The sequence below is a fragment of the Periplaneta americana genome, chromosome 10 (genome assembly GCF_040183065.1).
Source record: "Periplaneta americana isolate PAMFEO1 chromosome 10, P.americana_PAMFEO1_priV1, whole genome shotgun sequence".
Lineage (NCBI taxonomy): Eukaryota > Metazoa > Arthropoda > Insecta > Blattodea > Blattidae > Periplaneta > Periplaneta americana.
Genome location: NC_091126.1, coordinates 84,269,389 through 84,289,669, shown reverse-complemented (window position 1 = coordinate 84,289,669; position 20,281 = coordinate 84,269,389). Strand labels below are relative to the sequence as shown.

General features: G+C 34.6%; 2 protein-coding genes across 3 annotated transcripts in view; one reads left to right on the top strand and one right to left on the bottom strand.

Moving 5' to 3' along the window:
* LOC138707842 (hydroxysteroid dehydrogenase-like protein 1) overlaps positions 1 to 13,381 on the top strand; it is a 245,405-nt gene extending 232,024 nt beyond the window's left edge. The window contains exon 7 of the mRNA XM_069837819.1: positions 13,242 to 13,381. The gene's annotated coding sequence lies outside the window, so the exon portion shown is untranslated. The remainder of the gene's footprint in view (positions 1 to 13,241) is intronic.
* Positions 6,522 to 20,281, bottom strand: part of LOC138707841 (phosphatidylinositol 3-kinase regulatory subunit alpha-like) — a 570,572-nt gene continuing 556,812 nt past the window's right edge. For both annotated transcript variants that reach the window (XM_069837816.1, XM_069837817.1), the window contains exons 12-13: positions 18,576 to 18,879; positions 6,522 to 6,708 (exon numbers count right to left, since the gene is read on the bottom strand). In XM_069837816.1, coding sequence (XP_069693917.1) covers positions 6,661 to 6,708; positions 18,576 to 18,879 — 352 coding nt within the window. In that variant the 3' untranslated portion in view covers positions 6,522 to 6,660. The remainder of the gene's footprint in view (positions 6,709 to 18,575; positions 18,880 to 20,281) is intronic.

The following is a 20,281-nucleotide window of genomic DNA, read 5'->3' as shown; positions in this document are numbered from 1 at the left end:
CAAATTCATTACCAGACTGTTTTCACACACATCTACCCCGCTATTCCACAAACTCAAGCTTTTATCAGAAATAGCACAGTCTCAACCGGCAAACTGTTTCACTCAAAATATCCTGCTTTTAAAAATTTTTTCATCTTTCTTACTACAACCAAACATCTACAAAACCCCTATCTTTCCCTGCTACCTTATAGACCAGCAAGAAATAGACGAATCAATAGTTGACACATCTTTTACACCACAAACAACCCACTGTATCATCCAAGAATGGGAGGAATATCTCAAAACTTTTTGTCCAGGTCCCGAAATCAAGCACATACTTCACAGATGAACCTAAGAAACAGGAGCTTGTTGGAGCAGCCTATTACAATTCCAGCAACAATTACCTCAAGGGCATCTGACTGCACAATAACACATCAATCTTCAACGCTGAGATCCTGGCTATCTATACTGCTCTGAAGGACATTCAAAAATATAAATATTCGCAATCAATTATATGCACAGACAGTAAATGCACTTTACAAGCTTTACTTAAACCTTACTCAGATACCAAACAAAATATATATATCATCCTTTTAAAATCACTTATTAATAAAATGAGACAATCACAAATGAGTTTGCAGTTTCTTTGGATACCCGGTCACAAAGGCATTAGAGGCAATGAGAAAGTCGACCAACTAGCACAACTAGCCACATCATTCCCAAGTGCCGCAACCAATTTTCTGATTACTCCACAAGATTTGGGACACCATTTTTTATCTTATCCTATGGAAGGATGTCAAGAAGAGATCCATTATAAAGAGGAGGAGGATAAAATTCGAGTCATTAAAAACTTCACAACATCCTATTCAAAATTGCCTCGAAAAGCAATCGTCATGCACTACCGCCTGGTTATGGGAACTTTTGCAACCCCGCAATACCTTTTCAACATTAAAAGACGTGCTAACAATTTATGTGAATGTGGTGAGATTGGGACCTTGAACCATATTTTTTCGGATGCACATTTTTCCAAGTCAGTAGTCAAAAATTATTATCAGAAATACATGACATACTACCTATTGAAGGCCCTTGGAGCATACATGATCTACTTAATCAACATTCCCAATCTGTAACTAAATGTTTATTTAGATTTATCACTAGAACTAGGATGAAATGGTAACCAATCAAATTTTCAGTATTGCATATACCATGTGACTCACAGAAATTTATATTAAAGTCTTCTTGACACAGCAGCTCAACTAGGTTGGCAACAGTGTCGGTAAACCGGATGTGAAGTGAAGTGAAGTGAAGGCCTACTAGTCCGTATATCGTCCTCAGAACCTTTCTCTCAAATATACTCAACCTACAATTGTCGGTACTGCCAACTGCCCAGGTTTCAGATCCATAAAGCAAGACTGGTCTTATTAATGTTTTATATAATTTGCTCTTAGTGCTGAGGCTGATATGTGATCTTAACTGTTTTTTGGAGTCCATAATAGCATCTGTTTGCTGTGAGGAGTCTATGTTGGATTTCTGCACTCACATTATTATCTGAGGTAACTAGTGAACCTAGGTGCTTAAATTCGGTGACTTTTTCAAACTTGTAAACTCCTACTTCAAGATACTCCATTTCTGAGGGATTTATTGATACCTCCATATACTTGATTTTACCCTCATTTACTTTGAGGCCCATTTGCTGTGCTGCAGCATTTAAGTTAATGAATACATCTTTGATGGCTCTTTCTGATCTACCAACATTGTTTATATCATCAGCATAAGCCAATATTTGCACCGATTTGTGGAATATTGTACCTCTCCTTTCAATTCCCGAGCTTAGGATGACCTTTTCCAAAGCAATATTGAACAACAAACATGCAAGTGCGTCACCTTGTCTAAGGCCCTTCTGTGTATAGAAAGGTTCTGAAAGTCCTCCCTGTAGTTTAACTCTACATTTAACCCTAGTTAGAGTTGATCTTGTCAGGGCAACAAGCTTCGTAGGAATTCCAAGCTCCTCCATGGCATCAAACAACTTCTCCCTGTTAATACTACCGTATGCTGCCTTATAATCTATGGACAGATGGTACGTGTTAATCTTATACTCTCAAGTCTTTTGAAGTATTTATCGTACTGCCTGCATCTGATCAGAGGTTGATTCCCCCTCTCGAAAGCCACACTGATAGCTTCCTATAACTCTTTCTGCATGTGGTAATATCCTCCTGTATAGGACATTTGAAAAGATCTTATATCCTATATTTAACAGCATGATCCCTCTATAATTTGAACACTCTAGGGGATCTCCCTTCTTATATATTGGACAGATCAGATCATAGTTGAATCCTATAAATTCAAAATCCCCTATATCCACTTTCACAAATGAAGGATTTCGACAGTAACTGGTGGCAAATAGAGGGAATTTTCAACCTAACAGTGACTTTAACAAACCTTTAGCTTTAAATTTAGTGACTTTTTAAATTCAAACTATAAAAACCATTAGAATTCATTCTTAGCAAGCAATATGTGGGCGTAATTGAATTGTGAACAAAATGGTCTTTAGGGGGTTCTGAATCTAGAGGGTTCGGTTTATGATTCTATACAGATAGATGACTTTTTCCTTTTCCCGAGTTCGTGGCATATGAACATCTAAACTTACATTCACCTTGACACAACTGCATTTGTAAGATTAGAACTGGGGGTACTTACCTAGAAATGGTATGCCTTTTAATACAGCATGAACTTCTGTGAGTGCACATGAACACACGAACATACTCACTTCCTCTCTTTCTCTCTTGTGAGCCTACAGTTTTCTCTGCAAGATGAAATTCTTCACGAGGAAATCTGAAGTCCACTGCTATAGGGTAACAGTTAGCAAGCTTGACCGTGAAACAAGCGGGCCCGGGTTCAAATCCTGGTTGGGACAAGTTACTTGGTTGGTTGAGGGTTTTCCGGGGTTTTTCCTCAACCCATTAAGGGCAAATGCTGGGTACTTTCGGCGCTGACCCTGGACTCATTTCGCTGGCATTATTACCTTCATCTCATTTAGACGCTAGATAACCGTTGAAGTTGATAAAGCATTGTAAAATAACCAATTTAAAAAAAAGATCTTAAAATATCTCTGAAAACCCCTTCAAATTTTGTTATTAAGAAAAATGTTTTTGCAAAAATTTGCCATTTTAAGTTTCAAGTGAAGAAACAAACACCGTAACTATAGTAGAGTATTTAAATGAAGAAAGGAGAGAGAAGGTTTGGAATCTCTTTCATCTTAGCTATAGCAACAACTATATTCAACATACTTGCCACCACAACCACCACCCAGCAGCCAACAGCTACAAAACCCAAGTTATTGCTTCTTAATCTATCACCACCACTGTGTTAAGATTATAATAACAGTGTTGTGAATATAGCTAGTTGCTTAGTTCCTTTGATTAATTTTAGCGCATGATTTCCAGAATGACTTTTATTGAAATGAAGAACCACCTGTACAGTATTCTTTCTTATCGAAGAAGAAACCTTATTGCATGTTTTATCCTTGTTCTCAAAATATGAATTTTAATAATCAACAGTGACTGAGCCCATAATATAGTAGTTAATTGAAATTCACAATGAATTCAAAATACTTCCAGTTCCAAAATGTCTATTGTTAGAAAGTAAACAGTTATCTTTTTCACAGGGCTATTACCATCCCAGATAGTAAATGAAATCTAGTTGCCATAAAACAGGTACTTGTAACATATATATTATTGGAGTAAAGTGACCAGAAAATTACGAACATCGAACTTAATTTACAATATTTCAGGATCGTTCACATTAACCAATAAGAATCAGTATTACACAATTAAGTTTGATGATAGCAGAACACCTTTCGTTTCTTTCTCATAATGGGTACACTGTGAACAGCAACTCAATAACACAACATACTGGCATGACAATATAATACTAATATTCATAGATAAAATCAGACATATAATACTGTGTTCTTTGCATGATCACCAATGGCTCTCAGACACTGAGTACACATCACCTGTCTTAAAAATAAAATACTTGATAAGGGTTGTTTGCAAGACATTCTAAGTACTCACACAATACAGCTACAGTATATTTTTAAGAAGTGGCTCTCACAATAAAATGGACCCAAAGTTTTACCAATCTCGTACAAAAGTTTTCTAGTAGGTGACAGCATATAATGGCACAGACTTCAAAATTGGGCAATCAGGCACTTCCAAAATTATATAAACACATTACTAAATCAATGGCACTTCTATACAAAGTAAGCAATAGACATTTTTCCTACTTTCCTGTTATAGCCACTACACAGCGTTTGGAAGATTTTATTACAAGAGCATTTATATTTCTGGGATAAGTTTCATGTACAGAATATCACAACACAACTATCTTTTGATATAACTCAATTACAATAAATTCAAATCCAATACATAAACATTCATCTGTAGCTTAGTCTTATGACTTGTGCAAGATGGCGCCACATAACAGCAGTGGCGATGATTTGTAAATCAAATCTTGCTCACCATTAACATTTATTAATTAAATTAAGCTAAATTAATACATATGAGACACAATTTTTTATTTGTTGGTCTCTGAAATTAAAGTTATAAACGTGAAACTCTATGGTCTGCTTCTATATTCGAAACAAATTCAAATTCAAAGGCCTCTTTATATGATGCACATTTGAAATTACGTCTACATTTAAAATGATACGCAAATGTATTGAAAAGAATTTTATGGTTCAAGTAATTGATTTGATACACTTTTGCCACCTTTTTATCACATATGTTCTCAAATGACATTCGCACTAAACTAATTTTAACATAAGTACGGTACATCTTGATACTGATACCAATAATTAACATCTGATATTCAGATTTAATTGCCAAAAGGTAATTATTTTTACTTCAGAATTTAGAGATACTGAATTAATGTAAAAGCATTCAAGCTCCAGCTTGTAAGTAATTTGAAACTTTTTGATGACTTAGATATCGAATTTTTCACTGTGTTGTTTTAAAGAAGCTCTTTCTACATACAGCTTCCCTCACGGACAACCTTGAGGCACAAATTCGCACAGGCATGACTAACTGTGCTCGCTGTTTACTGATTGAGGATAGCAGCATTAGGGTAACCAAGTAATAAGGCTCAAATATATCTTGAACTAGCATTGGCAGGCTGTATATTAATACATGCATGAGTTACATCATTCACACTCTCAAATGAAGTCTCATTTACTCTATGTTGCAGAAAGAAGCAAAATGTTCAGGTTATAGACACTCACTTAAATTAGAAACTACGAGTATATAGTTCTACAGAAGCTAATCATTATTTAATTAAACAAAATGGAAATTTTGCATGAAAAGTGTGAAGATTCTGTCATGATACTTCCAAACACTGACAATAAAACAAATGAATTTGCTAACAGGTATGAATTTCAACCATCACCATTCGAATTATTTATACATCAGAACTACTCGTGCTGCAAAGTCTTTGTCAAGTTTGTGGTTAGTTTACAGATGTCGCTAGGACTTTCTACTTGGAGGGACTGTATATTTCCGGACACCTGAACCCTACATCTAGTTACAGCTATGGGGAATTAGTGCTTGATTAGTGAGAGTATCCTACTAAGTGACAAAACTACAGTCATATTGAAGAAAACTGCAAGTAAAAACGAACCATAACAATTTAATGTACAGTATGCATGACTGTTTCTCAGAATCTGTATGATCCATTGAGTCATGTATATATACCTGAATAACCTAACTTGCTTGATCAAAATATGATGAGAAGGTATACTTTGCTACAGTCCAACAAAAGGATGCAGATCAACTGGTCCATCTCCCTTCCAACATACAAACATAAACTGCCATGTACCCACTCTACTTGAGCCGACACATACATCAAAACGAATTGTGACTCCCACTCGACCCTGACCTGCCGCTCGCTAACTTGCAAACTACACTAGCCTACACTACACCTTCAGCTGGTCCAGTTTATCTGCCGATCGAACTGCATATATCAAATTAACATAAGCATTGAAAAATTATGAATAAACATAGTGACTTACAGAGTAACACTGGTATATATGCAGTAACTAAGACTACTTTAACACAGATATAACAAACTTAGCAAGTGCAATACGTGTGGCCTTTCCAACATCAAAAGCAATTCAACTACTATGATCATAGCCCTAGGGAAACTTAAATGAATTAAAAAGTAGTTTTAAATACATACTAAGGACGAAGGAAAGCTAAATATAGCCAAAATTCTTGTACTTTTCAGATTAACCAGTCTTCCGTCATCTTTTCATGATTATCCCTCAGATCAGCCAGCAGAGATTCTAGCCAAGTCAATTCCTAAATGAGACAAACAACGCCACACAAGAGTGTGGAAGTGTAAATCAAAAAACAATTCATTTAGCAAATGACAAAGCTTCGTCTAAACATAGAATCTCTTGTGTGCTAGGAATATGAGAGACTGAAGTTTCAAATGCAATAAATTCGTACATAAACAACCAAAAACCCCATTAAAATATTATCAAAGAACTTAGTGGACTTATATACGTAAATGATGGAAGAACATAACTTCAACTTGTAGAACCACATAATGTGTGTATAGTGTATCACAAAATTCTGATCTTCTCTCCAGCTATAATTTAAACCTCTGACAGAGAGAGCTGGCAAATCACCAGCCTCTAAATAGGCAGCCGGCAAATCTCCAGCAATTAGATACCTGCAAGCAAGTTTCAAGGATCATCAACTACATAAAATTTATTCACGACGTAACACTTTCATGGCATTATGGGTATTTCACAGTCTCAAGCCATGTTCTGTTGAAATGTCCGGTATTATGGACTGATTTTTGGATAGGCGAGGAAGAAAATGTGGTGTAAAATGTAGGCATGGAAACTGCAATAATACCTCAGAATGGGCCTATACATATGATGATAAATAAAAAATATTGTATTATAAAACAAGTTTACATAACTTCCTCAAGTGTGTGCTGCTCCAACAGAACACAGTGCAACAACTTGAAAGACCCATACAAATAGTGTTGCCACCTTTCAAGAACTGCTGGGCTGGACAAACAACTCATCCAAAAGGACTGAAAGACAAACCGATTTTTTTAAATTCAGCCTACTGCATATCTCGCAAGTGAAAGCAGTCAATATAGAGTTAAATATTTCCCATTTAAAAATTAAAGCAATAAAAAAAAATGCCCATATTAATTAATAGCTTAAGCCTAAAGAATGTCCTTGTCATTTAACCTGTTCGATATCTATTTCAAGATTTTGTGAAAAACTGTTCCCAGGGCATGGGAGGAGTGATAGTAGGAGAAAAAGAATAAAGAGCATATTTCTGGTGTGTGGCATTGTATGAGACAAAACATGGAGATTATGACGAAGTAAAGAGAAACGACTGGAAACATTTGAATTGTGGCTATGGAGAAGAATGGAGGTTGTGAATTGGACAGACAAAATAAGAAATGAAGCTGTGGTAGAAAGAGTGGAGAAGAAAGAATCATGCTGAAACTGATCAGGAAAAGAGAAAGAAATTGGCTGGATCACTTAAGGTGAAAGAAATTGTCTACTGAAGGATGCAGTGGCAGAAATGGTGAACAGGAAAAATGTTCGAGGCAGAAGAAGATATCTGATGATAGACAATATTAAGATGTAGGCCTATGGATCGTATGTGGAGGTGAAGAGGAAGACAGAAAAGAAGAAAGATTGGAAAATACTGGATTTGCAGTGAAGAACCTGCCTGCCCTTGAGCAGAAAACTGAATTAAAGGAGCTTAGAAAGTCAACACAAAAATATGAACACTAAGAAAATATCTTTACATACTCACACACATTTTTGTTTCCATGTACCTATACTTAGAATAACGTTCTTTGCTGCTCCCAAAATCGGCATAAAAGGGACAAAAGCGTGTTTGCCAGGGATCCAGAACAACGTTTCAAATTCCTGGACAATCCCAGCAAAAGCTGAATGGGTGGCAACCCTAAATACAAATATAATTAATATCACGATGATCTTTGTTTCATTAAAATATGGAGAAAATCAAAGATATATACTGGACACTATATATTGTATTTTACTCGATGAAGTAGTTCTAGTGTAGCAGCACATGCATAAGTCACGGATTGAAAGGACTACAGTATATAAATTTTAGGGATTTACAACAAAATTACACATCAAGTTTGACTTGATTGTAATAGAAACAGTGCTCAGGCATCTTTATACACATACGCATACACCTACATATATACATATACATACATAATAATATAATTATACTGTATATATCTACGTGTATATGTATTTTTCACATGTAAATATACAACATGGAAACTCTAAACTGAAAACTGTTCAAAATATCTTGCTTAAAATAAGATATGCAGAAAAAAAAATATTAACCGCTTTCACAGGCAATGAAGTATAAATACAGTAAATAAACTTTAATAACAGAAACCAAAATAGGCTAGAAATACCTAAGAAAAATGTTACTCATGAGAATGTAACTTACACAAGCAAACAAAAGTCTATGACACAAAGATGTGAAGTCAAATTTCATTGCTGGTACTGAAGCACAAGGTTAGGATGTGATGGTTGTTTATAAATGTTTCTTTTTCAGATTTGCAATATTTTGGAACACCAGACTCTCAGAAATTGGTATTTTGTACTTCAATTATAGACAAATTACTATTGTTGGCTATGGGGATCATGACTACATCAGTAGGTAATCAGCCAAGGGTCCCATGCACTATTTCTGGGATCCATGGCAAACCCTGTAAGGCTCTCTTTCTAAACTAAAATTAAAGAGGAACACTTGCTAAATGCTAAAAGTTTGTCCAGTAGCAAAAGTTTACTATTTAAATCTAATATAACCTGCTCAGTTTTATATCATATACCGACAATCTAAATGGAGTGAAAATGTATGGCTGGAAGAGTTAAGCATTAAAACATGAAACTGTTACTAAACGTCTAACATGAGAAGAATTGCAGGAGCTTCTGGCTTATATTTGAACATCCACCAACACTTACACAATGTAGAATTGTTTGGCATTTATATTGACACTGGGTATAAAAATATTAAAAAAAAGAAAACTACTAACGTGGTTGCATATCAACATAGCTATTACAATCTAACATGAATCATTTATTTCTGAAGTCAATGTTTCTGCAACGTTCCTTAGGCAGGCACGGTACCAATAATGACTTACTTTGAAGAAAGTTCTCAAATGGATGTTAGAGACTATTTTTATGTATGGATAAATTACGAAACAACGAATTTCTTATTCACAGAAAGTATGAGGAAATCATCATATTTCCATAGTGCAGTGCAAATACTGTCCAAAACTTAGTTCAATAAAACATTGCATTGAATAGCATATACTCTTACTAGTAAGAATATCCCTATATTAAGTGCTTCTGAAATAGTTATTAATGAACTGGGCACAGTTTAATTCTGAAGAGTAGGTAGCCTACTGCAGTTATGGTGTTAGTATGTAAACTACGAACAAAAGAGGACTACCAGCACGTGTTTCTAATGTAAGTTAAATAACAAGGAGGAAGAAAGCTAAGCAAAGAGTGAAATAAAGGATTCATTCCTGTAATAACACATACCGGTACATAGTATGTCGAATATATTCACAACTAAGTGGTAATAAATATGAAATGGTCAGCTATGATGGTGACGAAAAATCTGTGACGAGTTTCTGTAAACCCTATTTGGAAATAAAGAGATTTATGGCCAAATTATATGAACAGATATTTTATATATATTTCAGTTAATCTCAGAAAAGCACAGTTAAATCTAATTTGGTTGTTTGAGCAGAGGAAACTGTATTTATTAAAGGTAGGCCTAAAGCATGGCCAGGTATCGATCAAATTCCAGCAGAATTAATACAAGAGAGTCGAAGCACATTATCTAGCGAAATTTATAAGCTTGTATTTGTTATTTGGAACAAGGAAATTGTACCGGAACAGTGGAAGAAGTCCATAATTGTACCTATCTTTAAGCAGAGGGACAAGACTAACTTTAGTAACTTTCGAGGAATATCACTTTTATTGACATGATACCGTAAAAAATTCTGTCCAATATTCTTCTGAGAAGATTAATTCCACATGTAGATGAAATTATTGGAGTTCATCAGTGTGACTTTTGGCGTAATAGATCAACTATTGTTGCGGTTTTTTGTATTCGAAAGATATTTGGGAAAAAATGAGAGTACACGGGTGCAGTACCGGTACATCAGTTATTCATAGATTTCAAAAAGGCATAGGACTCAGTTAAGAGAGAAGTTTTATACGACATTCTTATTGATTTTGGTATTCCCAAGAAACTAGTTCCATTAATTAAAATGTGTCTCAGTGAAACGTACAGCAGAGTCCATATAGATCAGTTTCTGTCTGACACTTTCCTAATTCACTGTGGGCTAAAGCAAGGAGATGCACTATTACTCTTACTCTTCAACTTTGCTCTAGAATATGTCATTAGGAAAGTGCAAGATAACAGAGGGGGTTTGGAACTGAATGTGTTACAATCAGCTGCTTGTCTATGCGGATGACTTGACTATGTTAAGAGAAAATCCACAAACTGTTAGGGGAAAACACAGGAATTTTACTTGAAGCAAGTAAAGAGATAGGTTTGGAAGTATCCCGAAAAGAGAAAGTACCGGTATATGATAATGTCTCGTGACCAGAATATTGTACGAAATGGAAATATAAAAATTGGAAATTTATCCTTTGAAGAAGCGGAAAAATTCAAATAATTTGCAGTAAGAGTAACAAATATAAATTACACTTGGGAGGAAATTAAACGCAGAATAAATATGGTAAATGTCTGTTATTATTCCGTTGAGAAGCTTTTGTTATCCAGTCTGCTCCCAAAAAAGCTGAGAGTTAGAATTTATAAAACAGTTACATTACTGGTTGTTCTGTATGTTTGTAAAACTTGGAGACTCACTTTGAGAGAGGAACAGAGGTCAAGGGTGTTCGAGAATAAGGTGCTTAGGAAAATATTTGGGGATAAGAGGGATGAAGTTACAGGAGAATGGAGAAAGTTACACAATGCCGAACTGCATGCATTGTATTTTTCACCTGACATAATTAGGAACATTAAATCCAGATATTTGAGATGGGCAGGGCATGTACCAGTAGTACATATGAACGAATCCAGAAATGCATATAGTGTTAGTTGGAAGACTGGAGGGAAAAAGACTTTTGGGGAGGCCGAGATTAGAAGGGAAGTTAATATTAAAATGGATTTGAAGAAGGTGGGATATGATGGTAGAGACTGGATTAATGCTGAGGATAGAGACTAATGGAGGCTTATGTGTGAATACAATGAACCTCCAGGTTCCTTAAAAGGAGTGAGTGAGTGAGTGAGTGAGTGAGTGAGTGAGTGAGTGAGTGAGTGAGGGCTAATGCATGGAGTGATTTTATTATGCATATTTTGTAACAACATTGTACTAACGTTGTAAAAACAGGAACAAATTTCAAACCTCTGCAGTAAGTACCAGTAGGGCTATATACAAGTGAGTAACTCCATCTTTGACTACTTTCTCTCTAAGAAATCATTTTCAATACATGTGTGGTAGAAGCAATATGATGATATCATCATCTTTATTCTTATCTTCCAATTTTTAAGCACTTTTTCTGCTACAAAAGCTAATGATCTGATTAGCATATATATAGCTGCCATAACATTTCATATTTTATTACACTGATTGCATATGTGAAGAGTTAAAGAAAATTTCCTTTAGAGTAAATAATAATCTGTGGCGCGACAGTCCATGAAGAGTCAAGGCCATCCAACCAGCTGCTGGCCTCACGTCCACATGTCTCATTGGAGGTGAACGATCATCCAATCAGTTTGGGGGCAATGTGTGATCAGCATGATGATCACCCAGCCATTATAGTTTGTTTTCGAAACTGGATTTCGATACCTGGTATAACTCTAATGAAGAAATAGCCAATTGCCAGACAAATTGAATAATTTCAGTTATGTAGATGATATAACTATGACCAGATATGAAGTAACACATTCTGTAGTATTTTGTATGAAGTTACTGTAAAAATTTAATGCAAGGACTGTTTACAGATCTGTACAGTAAAAGAAGAAAACCGTACTGTTTACATAATTATTCCAATATTGACGATAGAATATGCTCAGTGATATAATTCAGATCGTTGACTTCTCGGAAAACAGCTTCACATGAAAATGAAATCTTCAAAAATAAGTGATTCATATACAATGCATGACAAATTCTTCCAAAAATATATTCATTTTAAATATATATGCTGGTTAATATATCATTTATATTTTCTTTAAAAACAGTGAGTGTGCCATTTGTATAACATTCTGAACAACTGCATATATTAATAAGACACACAGACACTTTTAACACAGAAGCTCCAAAAGAAAATATCTGCATATGTATCTACTAGAATGAAAATCTACATTAGCCTCACAGAAAAGAAATTACGGTAACTAAAGAAAAACACATACAGAAATACTGTGTTACAACCATTTTGTTGTCATTTAAGTAAACCTACATGTAATACACACACACAAAAGATTAGTCCAGAGATGATCTACTGCCTAAAAAGTACTGATTAAGAATTCCAAAATTTAAAATCGTAATAGAGTAGATTCATTATGGTCACATGATAAGGCTATTTAAGTAAAATTATTGGATTATTAAAGCTTTCCATTTCATATTATTTTCACGTATGATATATAAGTTATGGACAGACCTGAGTTTACTAACTCGAGTTTACAAATTGTTCCAGTAGAAATGCAGATTTCAAAATTGCACAAAAATTCTATGATATAAGGAAATCGTTCTATATTTATATCTTTTCTAGTTAATTGTGGAAATTCGTGAGGTACTATTTAGAATCGCAGATGTCGTGATTTCATGGTCCTGTGAGTCTCGACATTACATATTAGGCCAGAAGCACAAATCAAGAAGTAAATCAATATTTATTCACTTAATAACTGTGAAACTTTAACAAAAACCACTACATAAAATTTTTATATTGTAAATTATGTATGTACAGTGAAAAGCACTTGAAAACGAAAATTTATAAAGTTTGGATGTAATAAAATCTCACTGTATGTTTTGACCATTTCATATGGTTCTATGAAGGTCGCGCAGAAAGTTTCTGGACCTAGTAAACTATTGATTACTGTATAAACTTTAGAAACTTATGTCAAGTGAAAAGCCGTACTTTTATTACTTTGTAAACATACTTTCAGGTCACTGTTCCTACCGAACCCTTAGCAAGAGAAGTGGAAGACCTTCGACAGCAGTGACTGAAGAAAACATCGCAGCTATGGAGATGGTGAGAGAAGATCCCCCGAGTTACATACAGTGAGTTAGGGGCATTCCTTAGGATTGGATCGGAAAGTGTCTCAAAAATATTGCACTATTACTTGCGGGTTAAGACGATTTCATCTTCAATGAAGATCAAAAGGTCACTCATTTGAAATGGAGCCGTGAAATGCTAAAAATTACGAAAGTGGAGAACTTTCGCCATGTTCCTGTGATCTTTAGAGGTGATGAAACGTGGATCTATCAATATGATCCAGAAACAAAATGATAATCGTCGATGTGGGTCTTCCCAGATGACAAACCAGCAACAAAGTGAAGGTCTAATGTGTTGGGAAGAAAACGATGGTGACTTTCTTCTCCAGTAGTGGTCATTTGGCAACAGTTCCACTTCAGTATCAAAAGACTGTTACTTCGCAATGGTATATCACAGTGTGTCTTCCAGAACTTAAAAAAAAATGTGTTCTAAAAACGACCAAGAACAGGCTGAAAGGCATAAGGCTCCACCATGACAATGAATCTGCCCATACAGCCTATGCTACTCTAAATTTTCTGGAAACGACCCCAGTGAAGCTAGTCATCCATCCTCCCTACAGAACCGACCTGGACCCTGTGACTTCTTTCTCTTCCTGTGGTGAAGAACAGACTGTGTGAAAGTGGTTTTTAAGCCTGGAAGCAGCTGTTGTAATATATCAGGAGGAGCTCAGAACCATAGAAGATTCTGAATGACGAGAATGCTTCCAGTCATGGTTCAGGAGGATGGTAAAGTACATAGAAGCTGAGGGAAAGTATATGAGAAGCTGCATAGGTGGAGAGAGAATCGTTTCCTTTGTGGGGCTAAGCAAAACTATAGAATCTCGATATAATGAGATTATGGGGGACATCATTTATCTCCTCCCCCGTTATAGCTTGACAGTAGTACAGTATATCGAAATATGATCATTTAATAAAGGTATTGTAAAATAAAGTAAAATTATAACAAAATATGAGACAATTTTACTTTTTTTTCCTCTTGTACAGAACTGAGGGATCCGAAGGCTTGCACTGCAGCCTGAGGCTTACTGTGTTTACCACTCCTATTTTGTAAATGATTGAGTAGCCAAATGGCTGTGCTCTTGTACAAGTACAGCACGCCGCACCGTGAATTTAACCCAAGCTATTGTATGGATGATGATCTGTGAATTAATGATGGCGAAATGAGTCCGAGGTCCAACACCGAAAATTATCCAGCAATTATGCTTCAATTGGTTGAGGAAAAACCCAAGATGTCATATGAAATGTAAATTCTAATTATTTTATTCAATCTCGTCTTTAAGTTTACCAGGATCATTTTTCTTTTTACTGCATTGTTGTGCTGTACGTTATTCATATTTCTCCAAGTGGCTGTTTAACACCTGCAGAGTTCTAACACATCAGTACAGGCTGTTACAAAAACCATTACAATGCTTCCAATCTTCAAATGAGGTATAGAAATTCTTATACATTCAGAAATTTAAAATAAATATTATAGTCCAGACACATGGTCTGAAGACATTAATTCGTCAATTTAAGCACAGAAACTTAATCATAAACAAAAGCAAGAAAAATCTTTTGAATTCAACATTTTCTAACGTTAATAGAAAAAAAATAGTTCGGCCAAGTTTGGGGGGGGGGAAGTGGCCCCCAGTGTCTCCCCCACTTAACTCCACCTATGAGAAGCTGTAATGATAAGTTTGAAATATCTTTATTATAAGGACCATATCTGAAAACTTTCTAAGCGACCCTGTTGTTATGTGTTATAAATTGTTTGGCTAAGGGCATGAATTATAGTTTATTTCAATTATCAGAAGTATTTTTCCAAATGCTCTAGCTTAGTGTTTTACTTTTATTTTACTTCGAAGTGTCAATTAGTGAATAAGCTCATATTTATGTCATTCACAAAGTGACGAGATTAATTTAGACATAGATTTTCCTAGTGAGCAAATACTATTCAGTGAAACAAATTCAAACGCTAAGTATTGTGATACTTCACACTGGTTCATTTACTAAGAATGATTTATAGTAATTCAGCAATGCTCGAGCAAAGCACTTGGTGCAGTGACTACTGTCAGGCATCTTATTTCAATCACATACAAATTTCTTACATCACTATATATTGATTTCAATAAAATTTTCTACGAAACACACAAATTAATTAAAGCCTAAACTTACATAGGATTTTACATTAAGATTTGAATGAATATTTTTGGTATTTACCAAATTAACTAGTTTCAGTTGAAATTGCGGAGATAATATAAAGCAGAAATTTATCATTTCACATAAAACATGTGACTAATTCTGTAATGAAATGTAAAGTTTACTCAATGTACAGTAAGTTATATTTTTGACACTAACTCTACTGAAATTTTGGTAAAGGAAAAAGATAAATTGTTCTCTTTTTATGTTTATGCAGCATTACTATTTGCTCATGTGTACCTGTCATACAGGATAAGGAAATAAATGACTTTTGACTATGCACGAACCTAATATTTCGTCGTCGTTCCTGCAATAACTCCTATGTGACATATTTATCGATTTTCAGTTTTTTGCTATATTAAATAACTTAAATAGTGATACGGCAAATAATAAAATCTCCTGTATGTAATTATATTTCTTTGTTTCGAAAATGTAAGAATTCACAGTCTCCTATGTACGGCTGCCATAGGATGAATAAATGTGTTTTTTCTTCCTACTGAAAAATTTTATATTTTGCACATAGGAGTTATTGCAGGAACGACGATTTATAACTTTAGATCATGATACTCCAAAGTTTTCAATATTCTTTTCTTCTATTGGCGAATTATTCTGATGTCAGATACTGTTTTTTTGACTAGAATATGACTTTATACGCCTATTTTCCTATTTTCTTTTTCTCAGAATTTGGTGTCCACTATATTATTCGGGTTAATAATGGGAAGTGAATCTTAGAATGAAGAAAACACTATTCTGTACAAAGTATCAATTTTGTAGAAAGATATCTATGAGTTAAAGACATAGAAATCGAAATCAGTGTCTTACCTAAAATGGCACGTGTGTTAAAACCAATGACTCACATATACATCAAATATTAAAAAGAAATTAATTAATCAAGGAATGAAATTTTGCTAGCTTCATATTCACAACTGAAGGAATTGCTCAAACAGATGGTCACCTGTTAAGTTTTAGAATTGTCTCTCCAAGATTAACATAATTTGGTTTGTAAAACATTTTAAAATAATTTTTTTAGCAAAATAATTATAAGAGAATTACTTAAGAAAATGTTATGCCGCTTGTGAGGCACAACCACAGAAAATTTAATGGAAAAGTTTCTGTTTTGCTAAAGCTAGCGATCCCACATTAAAAACTACTATTAAAGCAAAACTTAAAATTAGGGTATCTATTACTCGCTTAACGAAGTGCTTATGACATGTGACCATAATCGCATCTGTAGTGACTACCCTATGAAATTCTATGATAGGTGGATTTTATCACAATCCATGAAACTGCTGTTCGAGGAAGACAGTCTCTCTTCCAATTTTGATTTTTTGTAATATTTATGTAATAAAGTTATGTATCATAATCAGTATTCACTTTTTTGAATGATTTGTTAATTCAACAGTAAAAATATATATTTGCAACCCTTGTATGATTATGCAAGTATCCAAGTTACAAAAGGAATTTCCTTCATGTGACAGAGTAATGATTCACGCTGCCATCAACAATTGCACCTGCTCACACGCAGAAGTACTCAATGGCAAGGTACATTCACTCTTCTGAGTAAAGGAAATTCCTACCAGAAATAATGCTCAAATATGAAACATGATGATAAGAACAATACTATTAATTTAAATATCCGAGCTATTATAAACAAATACTGGCTAAAGACAGTCTCACTGTTACTGGCAATGTGGATAATTTCACCTAACCGGTACAGGCAATGTTAAAAAAACTATGAGGAACTGATCTGATGAGGAAAAGTGATCTTACATTGCACCCAGTGCACACAAAACTGCTGATGGTCAAATGAATTCATCCTTCCTCATCAAAAACATTCCACACTTGACAGCAGTCTGAGTAGTGAAAGAGAGTGAAGAATCCTCGAAAGCAAAAAGAAGAAAAATAGAGTTACTGAAACAAGCATAATATGGTCAAGAGTTGGCATCACACGTCAGCCAGCACTTGTGGCTGTACAGAACCTCCGGCCTTATGTAAATAGTGACAGTCAACAGAATACAAACAAGAGAACTCTGTCTCCGGTCTCGTTCTGTACACCCACTCGTGGACCTCAAGTCTATGCAACTACAATCCAGCAGTATTATGTGCATTGCATTCTACAGCCAAATGTGTGGTAACTCTTCCAATACACTCCATTTAAGTCAAGCTTCTTGTTAATCTAGCTTAAACTGAAACTCAGATTGTGTACTTAGTAGTGCTCTGTTAATATTATTATAACATTCATTTTACATATACATGTAAGAAGTAAATAAACAAAAGGAGAAAATAAACGAAGTAAGAGATCAAAATGTTTCTCCTTAAAGAAGTTATGCTTTAAAAGCTCCACATATACTGCTACAAGTACACTTCAGACAGAGCAAAAGTACAATATGTACAAAAAGTTAATACATATACAGAGTAAATTCAGAAAAAATGCTTGCCTCATTTCAAAATGTTACTTGGCACAGAGCCTAGAGAAGTCCCAAGTCTTTCCGATGACTATTTAAATATTTTGTTTTTATTTAATATATTTTTTTTGTTTGGTTTTTATTTTATACCTCATGGAAATCAAAATATTGAATCACTCCAGTGAGACAATATCATGACAATATAAAGCTTCACTGCAAAGCAGAGTTCTACATGATGGTTATTGTTTTACAATAAATTTAGTTGTCTTATTACTTTTTGTTACTTGCATCTGTCATGTTCAATCTAAAATATACTTAACAACGGCCAAATGCATAAAATTTTTTATCAAAGCAGTAATTGACATTCTAAAATGTTAGTTAAAATAAGCACAAAGTTTAGTGAAATCAAAATTTGTTCCCACTTAATTTTTTTGAGTGGCACTTTTCCACTTTTCTTTGTTCCGCTACAGCCCAAATCAATTCGTCTTTCTACCTCTTCAGATCACAAAGTTAGTCATCGGTGGAAATAATAATATTTGTACAATAGCAATCTTTTGACAATCTCTATCACAGTGAGCAGTCGACATGGAGGAACAAGGATCATCGTGGGTGGGCCAGTACATAGCCTCCCACGCCACTCACTTGGTCCTGGTTCTCAGGGTCCTCTGGTACACTTTCATGCCTTTCACTTTGACCTGCTTCTTGCATCTCGTGATTTGATTTGTCCTTCTCTCTCTCCTTTGGCGGCAGCAGAGTTTGGTCTGGTGCTGTCCCATGCACTGGGAATGCAAGTGTTGTGCTCAGAGAGTCATTGTACTCTTCCAACGAATTTTGTGCATGATGAATTACCAACGACTTCAGTGAGTCAAATACAGCATACGACTCCACAAATCCATAACCGTGGGCAGTATGAAAAATTATGCAGTGGTTCATGATGCCATTGCAACTGAAATAGAAAAAAAAAATGCTGCATTTTAGCATAATTCAATACAGGGAGTGATAGGTTACCAAAGCATTTTCGTTCAAGAAGTCTTCCTACCAATATTCCAAAGTTATTGTTGTAAAATTTGTTAGGAGACTCATCCATATGAAATGGTCCAGGCATATTTTAATAGTAATGACCCTTATCTGTGAGTAGACAGAAATTAGTATTATTTTATTTAAATTTATTTTCACTTAAAAATAGCAGCCATTTTTGTACTGTGGCATTCGACATTTTTGGTTTTTGTACACAGTTGCGGTAAATGTGATAGCTGAGCTAAAAGAAATGATAGAGATGTGGCAAAAACTATCATTTTCATCACATTCCATGCTACATTTTATGTCCCATACAGGTACCTCTTTACCCCATCTCTCTACTAGTTGAGATATTTCTTCAGGCAATTTGTCGGAAATAATGTGAAAGGTCAGTTTGCAATGGACAATAATAGAACAGATCCTCAACACTGAAGGTATGTATCACATTGTAAACCACTGTTCATACAGGAGTCCATCTTAACAGTTGTTAATGAATATATTATGAAACTCCTGCCTTACATCAAGAAAAATCTTTATGGCTTCACCAGTAGGATGGATAATCATGAGTATAATACTCGTAATAAAGAAAAACTGGACATACAATTTTGCAGACTATCCAAAGTTAAAAGTAGTCATATCCTGGGCTGTAGGATGTTCAACATGTTACCACAAGAAGCACAGGAAGTGTCACTAGACATATTCAAAATCAAAGTGAAAATGTGGCTTCTTAGAAACCCATTCTATTCTGTGCAAGAATATTTTGAGTTAGAAAATCAAGCTGTAGATATTTTTTAGGTTTCTTTCTCTGAGTTTTATTATTATTTTGTAATATATTAGGAAATTCTCATAAATTGTTAAGTTAATTCTTGTTTTATTGTACATAAACAGAGCCCATCAAATAATATTTGGGTTCAGTGTGTTACAATTTTCATCTAGATATTAGCCTATTTTTGATAATCTGGACTCTCAATTGTAAACTCTAAGGAGTATTTGTAATCATTTCGTTTTATCTTTAGTGGTGTAATAGAATATTTTTCATTTTAGTACGATAATTTCACCCTTGTAATTTCACAATATCATTAGCTTTTGCTATAACGACAGCTAATAAATACTATACTATGATATACTATACTGTACTATGTACTCCTTCTGTAGTGAGAAAATAAAAGGAATTACTTGCATTCTTTTAAGAAGGATGAAATCTGTCAGCACACAGAAAAGCTGAAGGACAGATTTTATCACTGCCAGTTAATTCCAGGGACTCGAAAATTTAAAAAAATTCATAGTGTTGATGAAAACACTATCATATGTTACCTGGTATCAAAATCACA